The following is a 17,500-nucleotide window of genomic DNA, read 5'->3' as shown; positions in this document are numbered from 1 at the left end:
GAGCTCCTCCATGTAGCACGCATTGGTACCTGTACCTGTAGACAGAAAGAAAGAAAGAAAGAAAGAAAGAAAGAAAGAAAGAAAGAAAGAAAGAAAGAAAGAAAGAAAGAAAGAATGAATGAACAAATGATGGGCTGACAGACAGATAATACATGTATTAACATTATTTAATGTGTGATGATCAAGCCTGGAATTTCATCATTTTAGGGGCAAGGCCACTTGGCCTTTGGTGTTGTAATTTTTTTGCGCACAAAGGCCAAATGCCAGGGTAGGAAGGCCATCAATTAAAACAACATTTTAGTCCATTGAAATAATTAATTGAATTTAAGGGTTAAGGATGATTTAAAATTTTATATGTAGACTGCAGTGAAAGACACTGGTGTCTACATATTGACAAGAAAGGGACAGAGGAGAAAGTGGCTGGGACATTAAGGCCAATGTGGCCTCAGGGCATGCCATTTTTTGAGGGGCACAAGGCCAAACTGAGGGCCAATGACGGCCACAGCCTTCGTGGCCTCCCTGAAATTCCTACCCTGGTGATGATGTATAGGAAGTACCGCCCAAGGAAGTTGCGTTGATGCTGTGCAGATCTGTTTACATTCCCAGGGTATGAGACTGCATAGTGATTGGTAAAAAAAAGACAGCTTCCAGGGGAAGTACATACAATGGAAGTCTGCCCTAATAGGCTATAGACAATTTCAGCTGTAGTTTAATTACCAGGCTTTTTTCCACTTGAGATGAGAAAATCCTGGGAACAAGGTTGTATGGTAGGGTATTGCAATCAGTCCAGTATGTGTGCTGGTGTGTTATTTGTTATCAAGATAACTTGAGAACGGATGGGCATATTTTCATGAAACTTGGTGGGAATTATCAGGCTCCCCCGAAGAGATTGATACGTTTTGGGTCAAAAATGTTTTTAGTTTGTTCAATTAATTTATTTGGAGAATATTCCAGGTACTTGAGGTCTTAGGTAATCACTTAAATATTTGTGGAATGAGATGTCTTGGTTGCTCAGAGAGTAAGTATGTCTGGTATGTTCAGTTACCAATGATGATGCCGACTTCACAGCGCTGGTCATCAAAGCCACAGGTCATCATGGTTCCCACTGTGTCGTTCACTACTGCCATGATATCAGCCTCATAGTCCTACAAAACACACGTGTACATGTAAACACACAAGCCAGCCACACATACACCACAAAGTTAAACACATACAAATATGGCATTTCTATTTCTGGTCACAAACTCATCATTTTGAATGTAAAGCCCATTGAATTGCCTTGTTGTTGCTTGCCCATTGAATGTGCTATCCAAATAAACGTGCCTGGCCTTGCCATGTATGACTTGATTATAAAGAAACAGCCACTGATCATAAAGTTATTAATTTAGATTTTTTTTCTTTAAAAAAAAAAGAATATTGATAGTGAAGTGAAGTTAGACAGGAAAACAGGGAGAGAGAGATGGGGAGTGACACGCAGCAAAGGCCATCGGGATCGGGACTCGAACCAGCGATACACTGTCAGGCTACATTAGAGCCTAAGTGCCGGGCCATTCAATTAGATCTTTGAGGACTTGTCTGTGGGTAACAGAAAATTACAGGTGACCAAATTCTGCCTTGTATGAAGACTCACTCCGCGTTTCTTTATGGCCTTGTTGAGCAGCTTGACCACGTCCATTCCTTCCACTCCACTGGCCTTAAAACGCTTGGTCCATGTTAGCAGGGTTCCCTAAGGACACAGGGGAGAGAGGGGGGGGGGGGGGGTTGTTTGTTACACAACTGAGTCCATTCCAAAAAGCATAACCCATACAGCATGTCAGAAAGCAGGATACTAAAGAACTGCACATAAGAAACTGACTCCTTGGCAAACAAAGTGCAACCCAAGTTTACATTTCCTCTTGTCTATCTTGTCTTGTTTGACCTTACCTCATCTAGTTTGGTCTGCCGGCAGGGGAAGGAGAAGGTGAATCCGACAGGGAGTTTCTTGTCTTTGATGTTCTGTTTGTCCATGAAGTCGCCGAGACACTCTGCCACATGGTCGAACAGCTGGGAAGTGGAAGAACAGGAGGGTTGCAGGGAGTTATTAAGCCTAATTTATACGTTGTTTGTCGCAACATCGTTGTATAATTAGTATAATTAGTATAATTAGGCTCAATGAGAGAGACACGTCTTCAGGTACTGGAGACCAAGACAGAAAGACCAATGTGCATGTGTGTAGGGATGGGAGGATATAAGATTTTATCACTCAAGATAATTTGAATGTGGTGAATTTCCATTATCAGGATAATCGCGAATATCATCACGGGTGAATTGAAAAAGCTATCACTCACATGTTTTTCTTTCTACAATGCGTTAGAGTAGTGCAGTAGTAGTAGGCCTTTATTGATCCTGCAGGGGGAGTTCAGTTTCAGCTTCACCCAGCTGATGGCTACTCAGATGGTCATGATGAGCGCTCGGGACGGAGCTGTTAGGGGTTAAGTGTCTTGCTTAAGGACACTTTGACAGCTATACTGGACCGGTGACCTTCGCAGATGTCCTCTCTTCCCACCCAGATATGGCCACAATAGACATTTTATTTATTTATCCTTTATTTAGGGGATCTTATATTCAAGGCTGTTCTTTACTGTTACATCTTGTGTATACCAGTACTTAAGAGTAAAACATATCTTTGTTTTACTCTTTTACTCTTTTACTCTCTTTTACTCTTTTACTCTCCTTCCGACAATTTATGATTACCTTATTGTTAGATTTTATTTCATTTTTGCATTCATTCTGCTGTCCTTGCTGTACCTCTATCTGAGGGATCTGAAAACAAAACAAGTTATTCATTTACTGTGCCTCTAACAGGTTGATTCTTTTTAGCGGCGCTAGCCGCTCTATACCTTTAGGTATAGAGCGGATATTAGCCCTCTATACCTGGCTTTTGCGTCAACGTTCTGATTGGTCAGACACGTCAACAAAGTGATTGGTCAAGCTTCACGTGACACGTGGCTATAAACACATTATAAACACTTATTGATGACAAAATGTATCAAAGGCGCCGCTACCTTCACACAGGTGTGATTTTTTATTAATGGATTTCATTCTCTCATTGGGATTACCTGCTGGGTGAGCCTGAATCTGTATTGAATCTGTAAATATAAGTGTCCTATGGTGCAATAACAATATTAGTTTCTTAACTAAATGTGCGGTAAGGTGATTCCAGTATACCTTATTGATATTTGAAGAGATTTTAGCATATTTTGATGATTATCGGGATAATATTGTGAATCACAATTATTTTGGCCAGCATTATCGAAATGTTCATATTGTCCCATGCCTAGTGTGTGTGTGTGTGTGTGTGTGCAGGTGCACATTTCTGTGTCATTATACCTACTCTTGTACCAGTGCCACACATGATATCTTCAGGTGTGTCGTAGATCTGACTGTCCATCTGCACGGTCTGTTTCTTCTCGTGGCTCACTCGGACACGAAGAATCCTGAAGGCACTGCCTCCCAAGTCCAACGCTATGAAGTCTCCCTTCTCTGTGGAGAGAGGGGTGGGGGTATAGAGACAACAAAGCGGGGACTTGTTAATGTATATTTTGACCATCATGATCAGAATTCTTAAGAACCCAGGTTTAGAGGGGTCTCTTTTCCCCACAAGCTGGGGGTAAGACACAGAAATTACAGCTTGCAGTAATTTTGTGTTTGGGGTTTGGGAACCACTTTTAACCTGGCACCCCTATTTGGGCATGTCGTTAGAACTTTCGTGAAAACTTTATAGATCAGCTATTTTCATCGAGTGAAGCTGTCGTACGACAAAGTATAAAATAGGGCGTTAATAAGTGGTTAATGTACTAACCAGGCTAACCAGGGTGAGTGGAGTGTATCTGCTATAATACAACCAAAACCACACACAGCTCTCAAAACATTCTGTGGAAATCAGTGTTGTAACAACAAGGTGCGGTCTATGAACAAAGTGAAAGTATAGGGAGTGTCGAGTGAAAGCTCATATTTACTTTCTTATATCCTCAGGGACGTCTCAGTTCTGAAACTGAAATGTTAGAGCTAGGTCAGACCTGTCACTCATTTGGCACGTATTCAAAATGCTATGAAGGTCTTTATTCATTTAAGCTATCACCTAAGAGCCTATCAGAGTCTCACTTCACCTGGTGTTTTAGTTGGAACAACCCACTAAAGTAAAAATATATATGTGACACCTCATCCTTAAGTGTAAATGCTGTTACGTTGTACTACAGTATAACACCTGGAAAGACATTGACACTGATGCAAAGGAAGCACTTTACTGCTTCTTATCGGTCCAATAATATAACTGACTGCATTCCTTATGCATTCCTTATCCACAGCTCAGTGGCAAGAGCTCAACCATACTGTATCAACTCTTGATAAGAGCCCATCACTTCATGGCAGATATGATAGTTGAAATGTCACTAGTGGCACCTAGTCATTTATCCTTAGGCATCTCATATCACATATCAATGCCCCGCCTAACCCAATGGTGTGTGGACCCACTACAAGTTTATAGAAACTATACTTTGTTTAACCACTTAAACCCTAAACCATTTGTGGACCAGGATCCCCCAGGGGCCTGTACTTGGCCCCCTGCTTTTTACCCTCTATACCTATACCAATCTACAACCTCACAACGTGTTGCATGATGCTAGGGTTCATTAAGACATACAGAATGCAGCATTACAAGGATATAATGGTCCACTGCTACAGCTGATGTCTATGACAGTACTGTTAAGACTGAGTATACACTTTTCTTTTTTAAACAAACTAAACTAAACAAAAGACTGAGACACCATTTGACACTTTATCAGTGCAATACCCAAATGACAAACGATCCAATGAAGAGTGCAGAAATAATCATGCTATAATGTTGATGCCTCGATGGTATGTATTTTCTGTCTTTTTAGATATGCTTTGCGTCAGAACAGCGTTTGCAGGAGGGAACACAAGGCCAGGAATATTTTGTCAAGTTAGAGCATGCTAACCTAACATTACTTATCAAAGAGGAATGTAAACACATAACAGCGAGGAGAGGAGAGGAGTTGAATTCACTGTGTTTACTATCCACTAAAAGGACTCTAAAACCCCATTTAAGTGATTATTACTTTTTTGTTGTGTACTGTACATGGCTACCTACAGTAGAGTATGTACTCATGTAGCCAGACAAAGACTGTATAAAGAACTAAATCCTGGTTATGAGTTAACACATTTGTTTTGTCTTTTGAGTGTACAAACTTTTGCGTAAAATCAGCTTGTTACTAGCCCATTTAGACCTGGAACACCCATTCGTTGATAATACCTTTCAATATATAGCTATATATATATAGCTGTTGTTTTTGATTTTTTTTAATTAAAAACTTGTTTTCCCAGAAAAATGTGGTCAGGATTTTAGAATCGGCCTTGTGGTACTAAATGGGCTAGTCTAGGGTAACTCTACGGTCAGTGTCACTGTCCTCTGTTACCATAGCAGCAGGATTAGCACTAATCTTTGATGGGATGAGGGAAGGGTATGTTTGTATCCGCCTCTGAGAGTGTGTGTGTGTGTGTGTGTGTGTGTGTGTGTGTGTGTGTGTGTGTGTGTGTGTGTGTGTGTGTGTGTGTGTGTGTGTGTGTGTGTGTGTGTGTGTGTGTGTGTGTGTGTGTGTGTGTGTGTGTGTGTGTGTGTGTGTGTGTGAGCAGAGAGTGAGAGTGTGTGATACAAAAAAGAATAAGACACTGCAACAGAGAGAGAGAGACCGAGAGATACTAAGCTAGCCCAAGATTTCTGGTCTGGGTTCTTCAGATCCCATTCCAAGTGGCTATGACTGCCTTCCAAAGTTTGCGGGCCCTGGGTAGGCAACCCGGCCTGGCAAAGACCTGTACTCGGCGGAGCACACTTTTCTAGTTCAATTTGTGTAAAAAATTATAACATTTAAAAGAAGCTCCCTATCTCTCTATCTCACCAACTAACTCGGTCCCTGACATATGGCAGCAGTGGTTGCATCAGTCGGTAGAGAGCAAATGAGATTGTAATTATTATTTTTTTGTTTCTTGCCAACCCCCCCACTGATGAGCCATGAATCGTGGCAGAGGAAGAGGACCGCGTGGAACACAGTCGGATCCAGAGGAGCAAGCAGATGGCACAGCCCATGGACCCCCTGGACGGGGCACTGAGGGTGAAACCAGCAGAGAACTAACACTCGCCGACCTGGCTGGCATTCTTCGTACCACATGAATGAGCAGGAGTCCTGGACTGCTCATCTGAGGGAAGAGTCAGCACGCCAGGGGATGCAGTGGATGAAGAACACCAATGGACGCATCACAAGGTGGTACTGGCCATGCCACCCTTCCGTTTTGTGGTCCAGCACATCCCTGGTGGACCCAAGGTGACCTCAGACTCTCTCGCTGTTCGAGAGCTCCGAAGGGGCATGGGTATGTGATGGCCACACCAGCAGCCACACATTAAGCTGCTAAAACATTGTGGAAACTTTTCTTTTTTGGTTTCTTAATCTAGTTTTCAGCAGTACATAATACAAACATAAATTACTACACACAGAACCGGTTAAATTACATACTGTTATTACAAAAGATAATGATGAAAAGGCTACTGATTGGGGTGCATATACATTTAGTGAACCTTTGTTAGGATCAAGTTGATTTATCATTAGCCATGATTGATTTATCATCAGTTCTGATGAGTGCTGGAGTTGGCTGGCCAAGGAAAGAAGGGCCAGCTGCTTCAGATCTGCCAATAGACCATATTCACACGGCGGCCATATTCGGAATTTAACATTGAAAGTGCCGCCACCCGGGGTGGCTACTTTCATTGACTTCATAGAAACATGGCCGCCGTGTGAATATGGTCTATAAGGAGATGATGGGTTAATTGGACTGCACCATGTTCCCTTTGATTATGGGGAGGGCCTGCCCTGCTAGTTTGAATTTACTATTTTTGAAAAAATGTGTTTGGGATATTTCAGTTGCATTGTAATTTCATTAGTTAATATGAGTTAGTGATGTAGTAGTTTATGTTATTTGTAGTCTGTTTAAATGGTAGTCTTGTCTATCCCCCTTTTGTGTAAGAATGGACTGATCGGGGCATCCGCTGGCCTAGCGGTCCAGGCGCAAACCACATACTGTATGCTGGTAATCCATCTTGACAGCGTGTCGCGGGTTTGACTCCCAACCCTGACGACCTTGACGGCTGTATGTCACCCCCCATCTCTCCATTTCCTGTCAGCCCATTTTCTTATCAATAAAGGCAGAAAAAGCCCCAAAAAATATATTTTAAAAAAAAGAGTGGAATGATAACCCACTATATTATGTTGCCCTCATGTCTAATTTTGGTTAGGTCAGTCGAAGCCAATTTTAATATAGGATATTGTTTGGGTAGAAATTGACATTGCTTTTAGAGATAAATGTTTTACTAAGGAATAAGACAAAGACACTTCATATTCTGCCAGAACAATAAAGATCTCAAGGAGACATTCTCACACAAACAGGCTTATAATGTTTTAATCCTGTGTAGGGGAGCAGAGATTGTAAAAATATGAGATGCCACATTTGAGGAACAATGAGAACCAGACACTAGTTTACAAAACATAGCTAAGTCATAGATTATGTGGTTTTGTAATTATGCAGGAAGTCAGTAACTCAACACACTTTGTTTAAGTTGTAGCTTTTTGCATATCCTGTTCCTTGATGTTTGAATATAGGAGGTTTGAGGAATTCCATCTGTGACATTGTGGCCTTGCAATTGTCCTTTGAATCATGAACACTCCTACCTCCAGATGAAAGAGCTGATTTTAGATATTAGACATAATGCTCTACCACCCACTATATAGGATCACAGGAGAGGAGATTGAAGTGGTGAGGAGTATAAATACAGTATCTTGGTCTTATTATAGATCACAAACTATCCTGGGACCGGTGTGCTGATGTTATTTTTAAGAAGGACCAACAGCGCATGCACTTTATTAAAAAGTAAAATAAATCACTATCCCTTGTTATAGACCCCTTAACAGACGACGTCATACTGGCTGCGTGCAGCCAGTATGCGCGCAACGAAACCCATTATATCAGGTCTCGTTAGGACGCGTCTCACTAGCCAACACACACAAGAGGGGGTTGGGGTGTGCTGAAACCAGTGCACCCCGAAACAGGTTGGGAATTGATTGCGTGAAACAATCACCTGTGCGTCCAGGCTCAATGTTAGTAAACAAATAATTGGTCTATAGTACTGCATGCTTGTCTTGAGATGAAAGTCTCTTTGTGTTGTTGAGAGCTAAAACTTTCCATAAGTTATTAAAATTAAATGTGTGCCACATTTTGAGAGTGGTACTGAGCAGAGATAGTCGTTGGGACAGGGTTAGAGTAAGCATTGGAAATGCTTACCTGAGCCATCAGGGATTGAACGAACAAAAGTCGGCAGCATCTTCAGCGTGGCAGTGTGGTTGGTATCACGACCCAATCCACCGGTCAGCTCCCTGCGAAACCGGTGCATGACGTCCGATAGCGTCTCATCAGAGAAACGCATATCGTACAGGTACTTGTCGATCTGAAGGAAAGAAATAAGAATGATGAATTATTACTACAAAAGCTACTCCCACTATTAACTCTGTTTCTACTATTTTGGAGACTAAAATGTTTATATTTAGCCATCATACAACAGGTAAAAAAGAATATCCACACATAAGTCAATCAATTCAAAATTCAAATTATTGCAATTTGTTTACATTTGACTCAAAAACATTCCATGACCAATGAAACCCACCCACCAGACAGGCACCTAAGATATTGCAAAGTATCATTATTGCTGAAACTGTGCCAAGGAAAATAAATTAAATGTTATGACCTACAACCACAGACTTCTCCAGTAACGTACTGTATGTACTGACAAATAGTCAGACATAATAAAAAACACATCATCAGTATGTATGACACCCAAGAGACCAGAAAGAACAGGATTTGTCACACAGTAATTCTAGCACTAGTACACAAGAGCACATTCTTTACAGTCATTATACAGTAGGCATATGGTAGTGGTTCATGCATTGTTGTAACTAGGTTGAAAAACTGAAAACAGAATAGGAGATTACTAAATAACTGATTTATGTATTATATGTCACACAACCCTTTTTGACAAGTGTCGTTTAACAACAATGAAGTAGGCTAAATACAATTGACAAAAGTGTTATCACAACTTATCACAACTTTAAACAATCAAACCAATTTCTGACAAAGCACAGCTAGATAGTTTTATGGGAATTATCATCACGAGTTCACGACTGGAACGTCTCATTGACCAATCAGACTGGCTGATTGGTCAATCAGATTGGTCAGAATGTCCATTGTTATGTGTAGAATATGGGAGCCACACATCCACAGCTTCAGCTGTTTGACGCAAGATGTAAGATATATAGCCCTACATGGTGAAATCAATTGTTGCATCATAGCACATTATCATACAGCAAATAAAGGATTGGGGATTTCTGGATTGACACACATGCGCACTCACAGGCATGCACGTATGCATACTGTACTTACGCACACACACACGCACGCACGCACGCACGCACGCACGCACACACACACACACACACACACACACACACACACACACACACACACACACACACACACACACACACACACACACACACACACACACACACACACACACACACACACACACACACACACGTACGCACATACACACACACGTACGCACATACACACACAGCAGCTTGCTCTGCAGACGTCATAGTGGAATTTAGCTTCTTCCGTTTATAAGGGTCACACATTAACTGTGTTTCCTGTTTAGGCCAGTACAATGGCCTTGTTTCGGGACCATGTGAATTGCAAGTTGCACTTGCTGTAGACTCAAGACTGATGATGGAGTTTAATTGATACTCATACTACTTAGCATAGCTGTCTTAAATGTTGTCAACATCTTAGGGTGATGTCGAAGGACAGTGCCAGAGGTTGTTTGGATATGCAATGCATGGAACATAATGTTTCTGTCATATATGAGACCAAATGGAAGTTACTTTTTCATATCCACACAGCCATTTTTGTACTGTTAGTAATTACTTGCAGCAGCAGTGTTTTGCTATTACAGACAGAAATGCACTGACATTCATCCACACAAGGCCAAGTGGCATCTTCACACAACTTATCCTTTGGTGTGTGCTGTGGATATCTGTCATGGTGCTGAGAAACAGTCCCCTTAATAACAGTTATGGGTGTTACATTCCCTATATAATGTTAATGTATCTCACTTAGTGCCAAGTGCCAGTGCCAACTCAGGCTAATTAACACATAGTTTTACTGTGAAGATCAAGGTCTTTCACCTTGGCACCCCACTACATTAAAGGAACCCCATTGGCCTGAACACACTGCAAAAAAGGTGCTAATAACAGCACCTGTTAACATAGTAAGTCCCAAGCCATAGTTTAACGCAGGGGTTCTCAAACGTTTCTATGCCAAGAACCCCAAAATAGCCATACTCTAGCCTCTGGCTGCGACCCCCTTCGTGCGAAATAACCAAAAAATAATAAGAAAGAAAATAGCTGTGTGTGCGTGTGTGTGTATATATATATATAGCCCCCCCCCCCCCCCCCCCCCCCCCTCGTGGCAGCCCCCACTTTGAAAACCACTGGTTTAACATCATGAACCCTAGAGTTCACAACGTGTCACAACGTGGCACATAGAGAGCTTGACAGGTTGTCGATTGGCTATTTTTGGTGAAGAAATTTGGTTTATACTGGTAGGTAAAAAAAAGGAGGGGGGCCTAGTATAGACCTCTGGGGGACTCCATTCAATGAAGTACAGTATGTACTGTAGGGTTTAAGTGGTTAACGAACAGCCTTCACTGATCAGGTGGTTGAACTCAGAAGTCAGAAGACGTGACAGAATAAACATACACACGGATTATGCAGTGACACATGGTGCTGCTGGTGTAGTGCAACTTCCTGGTTTACAACATCAATGAGCCAGTGACTCAACTCCTTCCTGGAAATTAAACTACCTCCCCTAAGCATCTGTCATTTTAATTATGTCCACACACACACACACACACACACACACACACACACACACACACACACACACACACACACACACACACACACACACACACACACACACACACACACACACACACACACACACACAGTTAACCAGACACTCCTTTTCTCTCTCCACAAATGCTCTTTCTACAGAGTAAATGGTAATATATAATATTATAATATAATGGAGCTGGGCATCTGACCTTGGCCAAATCACATTTGGAAATAATTCTTCACAATGTAATTTTATTTGTGTGCTGGCCACCCAAGATAAGGCAAAGAGTTCAAGTAGCCTAAAACAAATTTGAGAAGTTATTAGCTATTTGGAAACTGACCCGGGTTGGCTCCACAGGAAATGAGCACAGGGTTGAGTAAGAGCTACATCACAACATATTTTCTTCAGTTACACAGTAAAAAGAAGTGTACTTTCACAATAACTAAGAGAGTGTAAAGATGGACCCATATGTCAAATGCTCAAATTATGTCTCACATGGAAAACATTTGAAAATCCCACCAGATAGTGGTGGGTAGTTGGTGGGTGTCAATGACATGGTAAAATCCTTATGCCATTCTGACTTCTTCAACTAGTACTACACTAGGTAGGCAGATATATTCCCACTTTTGTTCCTGTGACCTCCTGTCAAAGTAGTCAGCCAAATAATTTAACTTAACCACATGAACGCTAGTGTCCCTCTTCTAGGGCAAACATTCGGCGAAAAAAGAGTGTAGCCAGCAAACTAATATTTAAAATAAGACAACACCAAAAATAATTCTGTTGCCCCTATATGTCCTCGCATGAGAAAAATACATAAGCAGTTAGTTGTATGACTCAGCACTTCACAGCTAGAAATGGTGACTAAGCACTTCCTAGAAGGACAGCAACTGATCTCACACAACATACTGTATCTCTGGCACAGGCTATTACTGTAAGCACACAGCCATAAGCACAATTCATTGTACTATTTAAAATGAATTGTAAATAAATTACATCTACTGTATAGAAAAGCTATTAAATAGAATACAATGAATGAATAATTTAATCAATTAAAGAGTCAATTTAATGAGGGATGGTAGGTGTTAAGTTATTAAGTTATACTTTATAATCCCCTTGGAGAAATGTGTTTTCTGCATTTGACTGATTCTATATAAATACTTAGAAGCAGTAAGCAGCTACAGTGCAGCACTCGGGGACCAACTACAGTTGTAATTGTCAGTATCTTGGTCAAGGACAATGGCAGGAGTATGTACAGTACTGTACCTGGCAGGAGTATGTACTGTACCATGTGCACCTAAGTGCTTGGATATTATAATAACCAAGTACAGTATTATGTAGGCCCGGTCAGACTGTCTTTTGTAAAGGCCATGTTGTCCCCTCAACACACCTCTGCCCTGACAAGGCCTGGGGCCTCGTTTGGGTTGGAAACAAGAGCTGTGGGTAGCTGGGTTCTCTCTCTCTCTGCATCTCTCTCTCTCTCTCTCTCTCTCTGCATCTCTCTCTCTCTCTCTCTCTCTCTCTCTCTCTCTCTCTCTCTCTCTCAAGGTCTTCATACCTCTCCATCTCAATTTCAAAGCCTCCCTCTGTTGTTCACTCTCTCTTTCACACTCTCTCTCTATTATTTGCATTGCTGCTCGCCACAACAATCATGTGTTCCAGGCGTCACAGAGAGGAGGATCCCGGAAGAAATGAAACCTGACTCCACACTGTGTGTGTGTGTGTGTGTGTGTGTGTGTGTGTGTGTGTGTGTGTGTGTGTGTGTGTGTGTGTGTGTGTGTGTGTGTGTGTGTGTGTGTGTGTGTGTGTGTGTGTGTGTGTTTTTTCACCACTGACTGTGTGTATGCACATGACCCAGGCTGTCTTCACCATGTGGAAAAATACTCTCCCCCATAGGGTCCAAACTTCTCACTTCCACACACACACACACACACACACACACACACACACACACACACACACACACACACACACACACACACACACACACACACACACACACACACAGACACACAGACACACAGACACACACACACACACACACTCCTGTGACCAATAAACACTTGAGGGGTCCTCGGCAAGGAACAGTTTTGACACATTGTGAGCTTGAGCTTTTTAATTTGATACATCTTAACAAATCTTGTCTTGTGGGGGTTCCCAGCAGAACATCTTTTCAAATGGGGGTCTGTGGCAAAATACATATCAATTTGGGGGGCCTTGTCATGAAAATGTTTGAGAACCACTGCTTTAATTACACTCCAGCACTGTTTGCTGCAGTGTGATTAACCTATTTTAATACTCTACTACAGCAGAGCATGCGCACGCACGCGCACGCACACACACACACACACACACACACACACACACACACACACACACACACACACACACACACACACACACACACACACACACACACACACACACACACACACACACACACACACACACACACGAATGTCTTCTAACACAGTCCATATCACTGTCAGGTGGAAACCTTGTAAGTCCAAAAAAAACAAACATGTTATTATTATTAAGAAATGTAAAATATTGAAAATATAGATCTACAAGCTCACAACACGTCGCATGGAGACACATTGTGAGCTTGTCTCTGCTATTTTCACTACTTTTGTGCGATATTCTTGTATGATGAATTTTACGAATACATGAGGAGATGACAAGGTTTCTGCCCGACAGCAACGATATACAGTCAAGGACACTGCAGTGGGTTGAGTGAAGGACAGACTGACTGATGTACTCATACACAACATCAAATACACAACAACGGTCATTTGACCTCAAGCTAATTTACCCGCTAAATCTGTCGACTAGCTTAAAAAAAATGTGGTCTGTGCTTACATGAAGTTCACATTCTGAACTGGAGATTTGAACTGTGTTTTTATTTATTTATATAATTGTACTGTATGGGTGTATGCACTCCTGTGTGTGAGTGTGCATGTGCGTGTGATTAAACATGAAGGTACAACCACTGTGTGTCCAGTGCACAATATGAAACCCTGCTCTCAGTAAACTTCTTAACCACTAGAATAATGACACACGTGGAAGGTACAGCACAGTATAACAAACAATGCATTCTGGGATTGTGTGTGTGTGCGTGTGTGTGTGCTCACACCCGCGCAGTCGCTAAGCACCTGTCACCTATGATCACATGGTTCAAAGCCGGCCTATTTTAAGGGAGAGTGTGTGTGTGAGCGATAGAGGGAGATGAGAGGAGATGAGGAAGTGAATAATGTTCTTGACTTATTTTCTTGTTTTAGTCTTGAAGGCATTTTGATTGGTACTTGCACACGGCATAAACCGGGAGACAGGCCACACTGTCACTTTATATAAATATGACTGGAATTAACTAAACTGTAGGGTTAAGAACAGGAAGGAAGGAGAGAGAGAGAGGGAGAAAGAGAGAGTAAAATACATAGGGTAAAACTGTGTTAAGAAGGCAATGAAAGTGTTACCGTAGTTGTAAACTAATATTCTATGAATGAGAAAGAGCACTGACTGATGTCAAGCCCGTAGTTGGCGCTGACTTATGACATCATCAGTAAGGAACTTTAAAGTATGACATGGGCATGGCTGTGCACTGTAAACATCCTCAGACAGCCTCATCCCATCCTGTTCATTTATCCACTTGTAAATCAGAGCGTGTATAAACGTTACGGGTCCATTTGGTCACGTCTGTACACTCTCAGACTTAAACAAATCAGGGTTTTACAGTGTAGCAACAGTTGCTTGTTGGCTACTCTGTCAGGAAGTAATGTGGGAGCCTCTGGGCACCGTTGCAAATATAATATGATGATGCAACTCTCCAGCCAGAGAGCGCCTGTGGGTTGGCTAACTGGTTGAGGCAGTTGTAGTGGAATAGCAGTGGGGGGGGGGGGGGAGGGGGGGGGGGCCGCATGGGTGTCCGAAAACTTATGAAAGACAGATATTCATATTGCTCAAGACCCTACCCTCTACCTTCACTCCATCCTCCTCCCATTTTCAGCTCTCTCTCTCATCTTTAGGCCTCAATCTTACATATTCTATAATGCCTTGATAACTAACTTAAAGTATATACTGTATGTAATCCCTATCCCCTTTACTCTGCTTTTCTTGTATCTAACATACAGCCGCACAGAGCAAAAGGCTTAATGAACAAGAGAACATCATTCTAAACATAGTCAATGGGCTTCTCAATGGTCGCCAACTCAAGTCACTTTTACAGTCTTTCTTTCTTTCTTTCTCTTTCCTTTATTTATTCAGGGAAGCCCATTGAGAGCAAGCTCTCTTTTTCAAGGACGCCCTGATCACAGCATATAAAGCACAATACACAGATCATGTTCAAGGCCCCGTTATCTCCCATGCTTTTGTTTCTTTCTATCTCACACTTTCTGCTCTGTGATTAATTCTCCCCCCTTTCCTCCCTACACTATCACCTCCTACGTCCCCTTTCTCCTCCTGTTGCTACTGACTGACCCTGACGTATGTAAACATACACAGTACAATCCTCAGAGGTAACTTTGTGCACCACCACAGTATCACTGATTTCAGCATCTAACATCTGTCACTTGTCATATTAAAACACAACTCCTCTCATAACATGTACAACGCTGTACCACGTGTAGGATTATAACACGTGAACAACACTTCAATTCAACTGTTCCACTCCCAGCTCAATGAAGCTGCAAGCCTTTGTTATGGTGATGACACCAAACTCGTTTGACCTCCAAATCACTTCCCTCCACCTGCACCGGTCTCCCCCGCAGCCGTTCCCTGCTCTTCCAGTGTTCTGATATCATGATGACATCCACCAGTGTCACAGTGACGCTGTGTAGTCCAACTATGACCACAAGCTGAAGAAAAGGCACTCAATGACCTCTACACATATCCTCTCCCCTCTCTTCCCCCACTGGCCTATACATTCACCTCTCCTCTCCTCTCCTTTCCACACACGCACACACACACACACACACACACACACACACACACACACAGACAGACAGACACAGACACAGACACAGACACAGACACACAGACACACACACACACAGACACAGACACAGACACACAGACACACAGACACACACACACACGCGCGCGCGTGCACACACACACACACACACACACACACACACACACACACACACACACACACACACGTGCACACACACACACACACACACACACACACACACACACACACACACACACACACTGTCAGAGAAAGAGGGGGTAGACAAAGTCACTCACCTTTTTAACCTGGTCATCCTTGAGTTCAGTAAAGTAGTAGGCGAGCAACTGGGCCGCAATCATCTTGAGCCTCTTTCCCTCTCACTCACTCACTCACACACACACACTCTCTCTCTCTCACACACACACACACACACCCACACACACGCATACACACACACACTCAGTGTGTCACACACACGCTCACCAGCACTCTAAAGGAGAAAAACTGGAAAGGTAAAAGAAAAAAAAGAAAAGAAAAAAGAAACACCCCGGGTTTCCTCTTTTGCTCACGCTGATTCTCTCTCAGCCCGTAGCAGATGTAAAAATATCCCTAGAGTACAATCCAGACTAAGACTGTACAGCACACTGCTACCACATTTACTCTCCTCTCTCTCTTTCTGTAAGCCAGGAAGTGTAACTGTGAGACTGCAAGCTTAGCTGCAGGGGGGAGGAGGAGGAGGAGGAGGAGGAGGATGAAAACCTGAGCCCTTCCTACTACTTGTCTACTGATTGGATAGAGCTGCTACTGGCTGGGGGTATGTACCACACCCTCTGGTCTGTGATTGGCTAATGTGCTCAAAGACAAACCTACAGGGAGGGCGGGAGACACAGAGAACAAGACAGAGAACAGGAGAGACAGAGAGAGAGAAAAGGAGTGACAAGAGGGTGATGGGAAGAAGAAAGACAAATCCACAAGGAATGAGAAACTTAGGAGAAAGAAAAATAAGTCAGGTAGAGGGACGACTAGGACTTAAAGGAGTATGAGGTGGTAGGACATGCCAGCTGTTGTTTTACAGTCTGAAGTCAAGTTGAAGTTGAGTAATGGGGTTACATTCCATTCAGATCATAGCAAATAAACGTAAAGAATGGCACACGCGTGGGGGGTGGGCTCGGGGGTGTCCTTACATCACCTTGGAAACCACTATCTAACTGTCTTTTGGTTTCGGAATCACTGGTTTCCAAGCTGGGGTCCACTGGGGAACTGTCTATGGTTATTTGGGGCCAGTCTATGATGTCAGTCATTTGATGTCAGTCATCTATGACATCAGGCATCTCCATGTTTGACAAGGTTTCAGCCTGATTCGACCACCATTGACTTCTTCTATTTTAAAATAAAAGTTTTTAAAAAGTAAAAAAGAATATGAATCATTATATGGAATACTGACAGCATTATAAATCTGCTGTTTGATCGGTCCAGCGGTTTGCAAGATTAGCCCCG

The 17,500-nt window shown here is 42.4% G+C and overlaps 2 protein-coding genes across 2 annotated transcripts in view; both read right to left on the bottom strand.

Moving 5' to 3' along the window:
- Positions 1–16,680, bottom strand: part of LOC311051100 (hexokinase-1-like) — a 29,418-nt gene extending 12,738 nt beyond the window's left edge. Inside the window, exons 1-7 of the mRNA XM_084065494.1 lie at positions 16,300–16,680; positions 8,386–8,548; positions 3,374–3,522; positions 1,924–2,043; positions 1,631–1,726; positions 1,046–1,145; positions 1–35 (exon numbers count right to left, since the gene is read on the bottom strand). The exon at positions 1–35 is cut by the window's left edge and continues 149 nt beyond it. Coding sequence (XP_083921620.1) covers positions 1–35; positions 1,046–1,145; positions 1,631–1,726; positions 1,924–2,043; positions 3,374–3,522; positions 8,386–8,548; positions 16,300–16,362 — 726 coding nt within the window. The 5' untranslated portion in view covers positions 16,363–16,680. The remainder of the gene's footprint in view (positions 36–1,045; positions 1,146–1,630; positions 1,727–1,923; positions 2,044–3,373; positions 3,523–8,385; positions 8,549–16,299) is intronic.
- Positions 16,681–16,784: 104 nt separating this feature from the next.
- hkdc1 (hexokinase domain containing 1) overlaps positions 16,785–17,500 on the bottom strand; it is a gene marked incomplete at both ends in the record, with an annotated part of 27,702 nt that continues 26,986 nt past the window's right edge. The window contains one exon of the mRNA XM_084055149.1: positions 16,785–16,869. Within this exon, the coding sequence (XP_083911275.1) occupies positions 16,785–16,869 (85 nt within the window). The remainder of the gene's footprint in view (positions 16,870–17,500) is intronic.

Source organism: Gymnoscopelus microlampas (genome assembly GCF_963454915.1).
Source record: "Gymnoscopelus microlampas genome assembly, chromosome: 1".
Lineage (NCBI taxonomy): Eukaryota > Metazoa > Chordata > Actinopteri > Myctophiformes > Myctophidae > Gymnoscopelus > Gymnoscopelus microlampas.
This window is presented reverse-complemented; position numbering and strand designations above follow the sequence as displayed.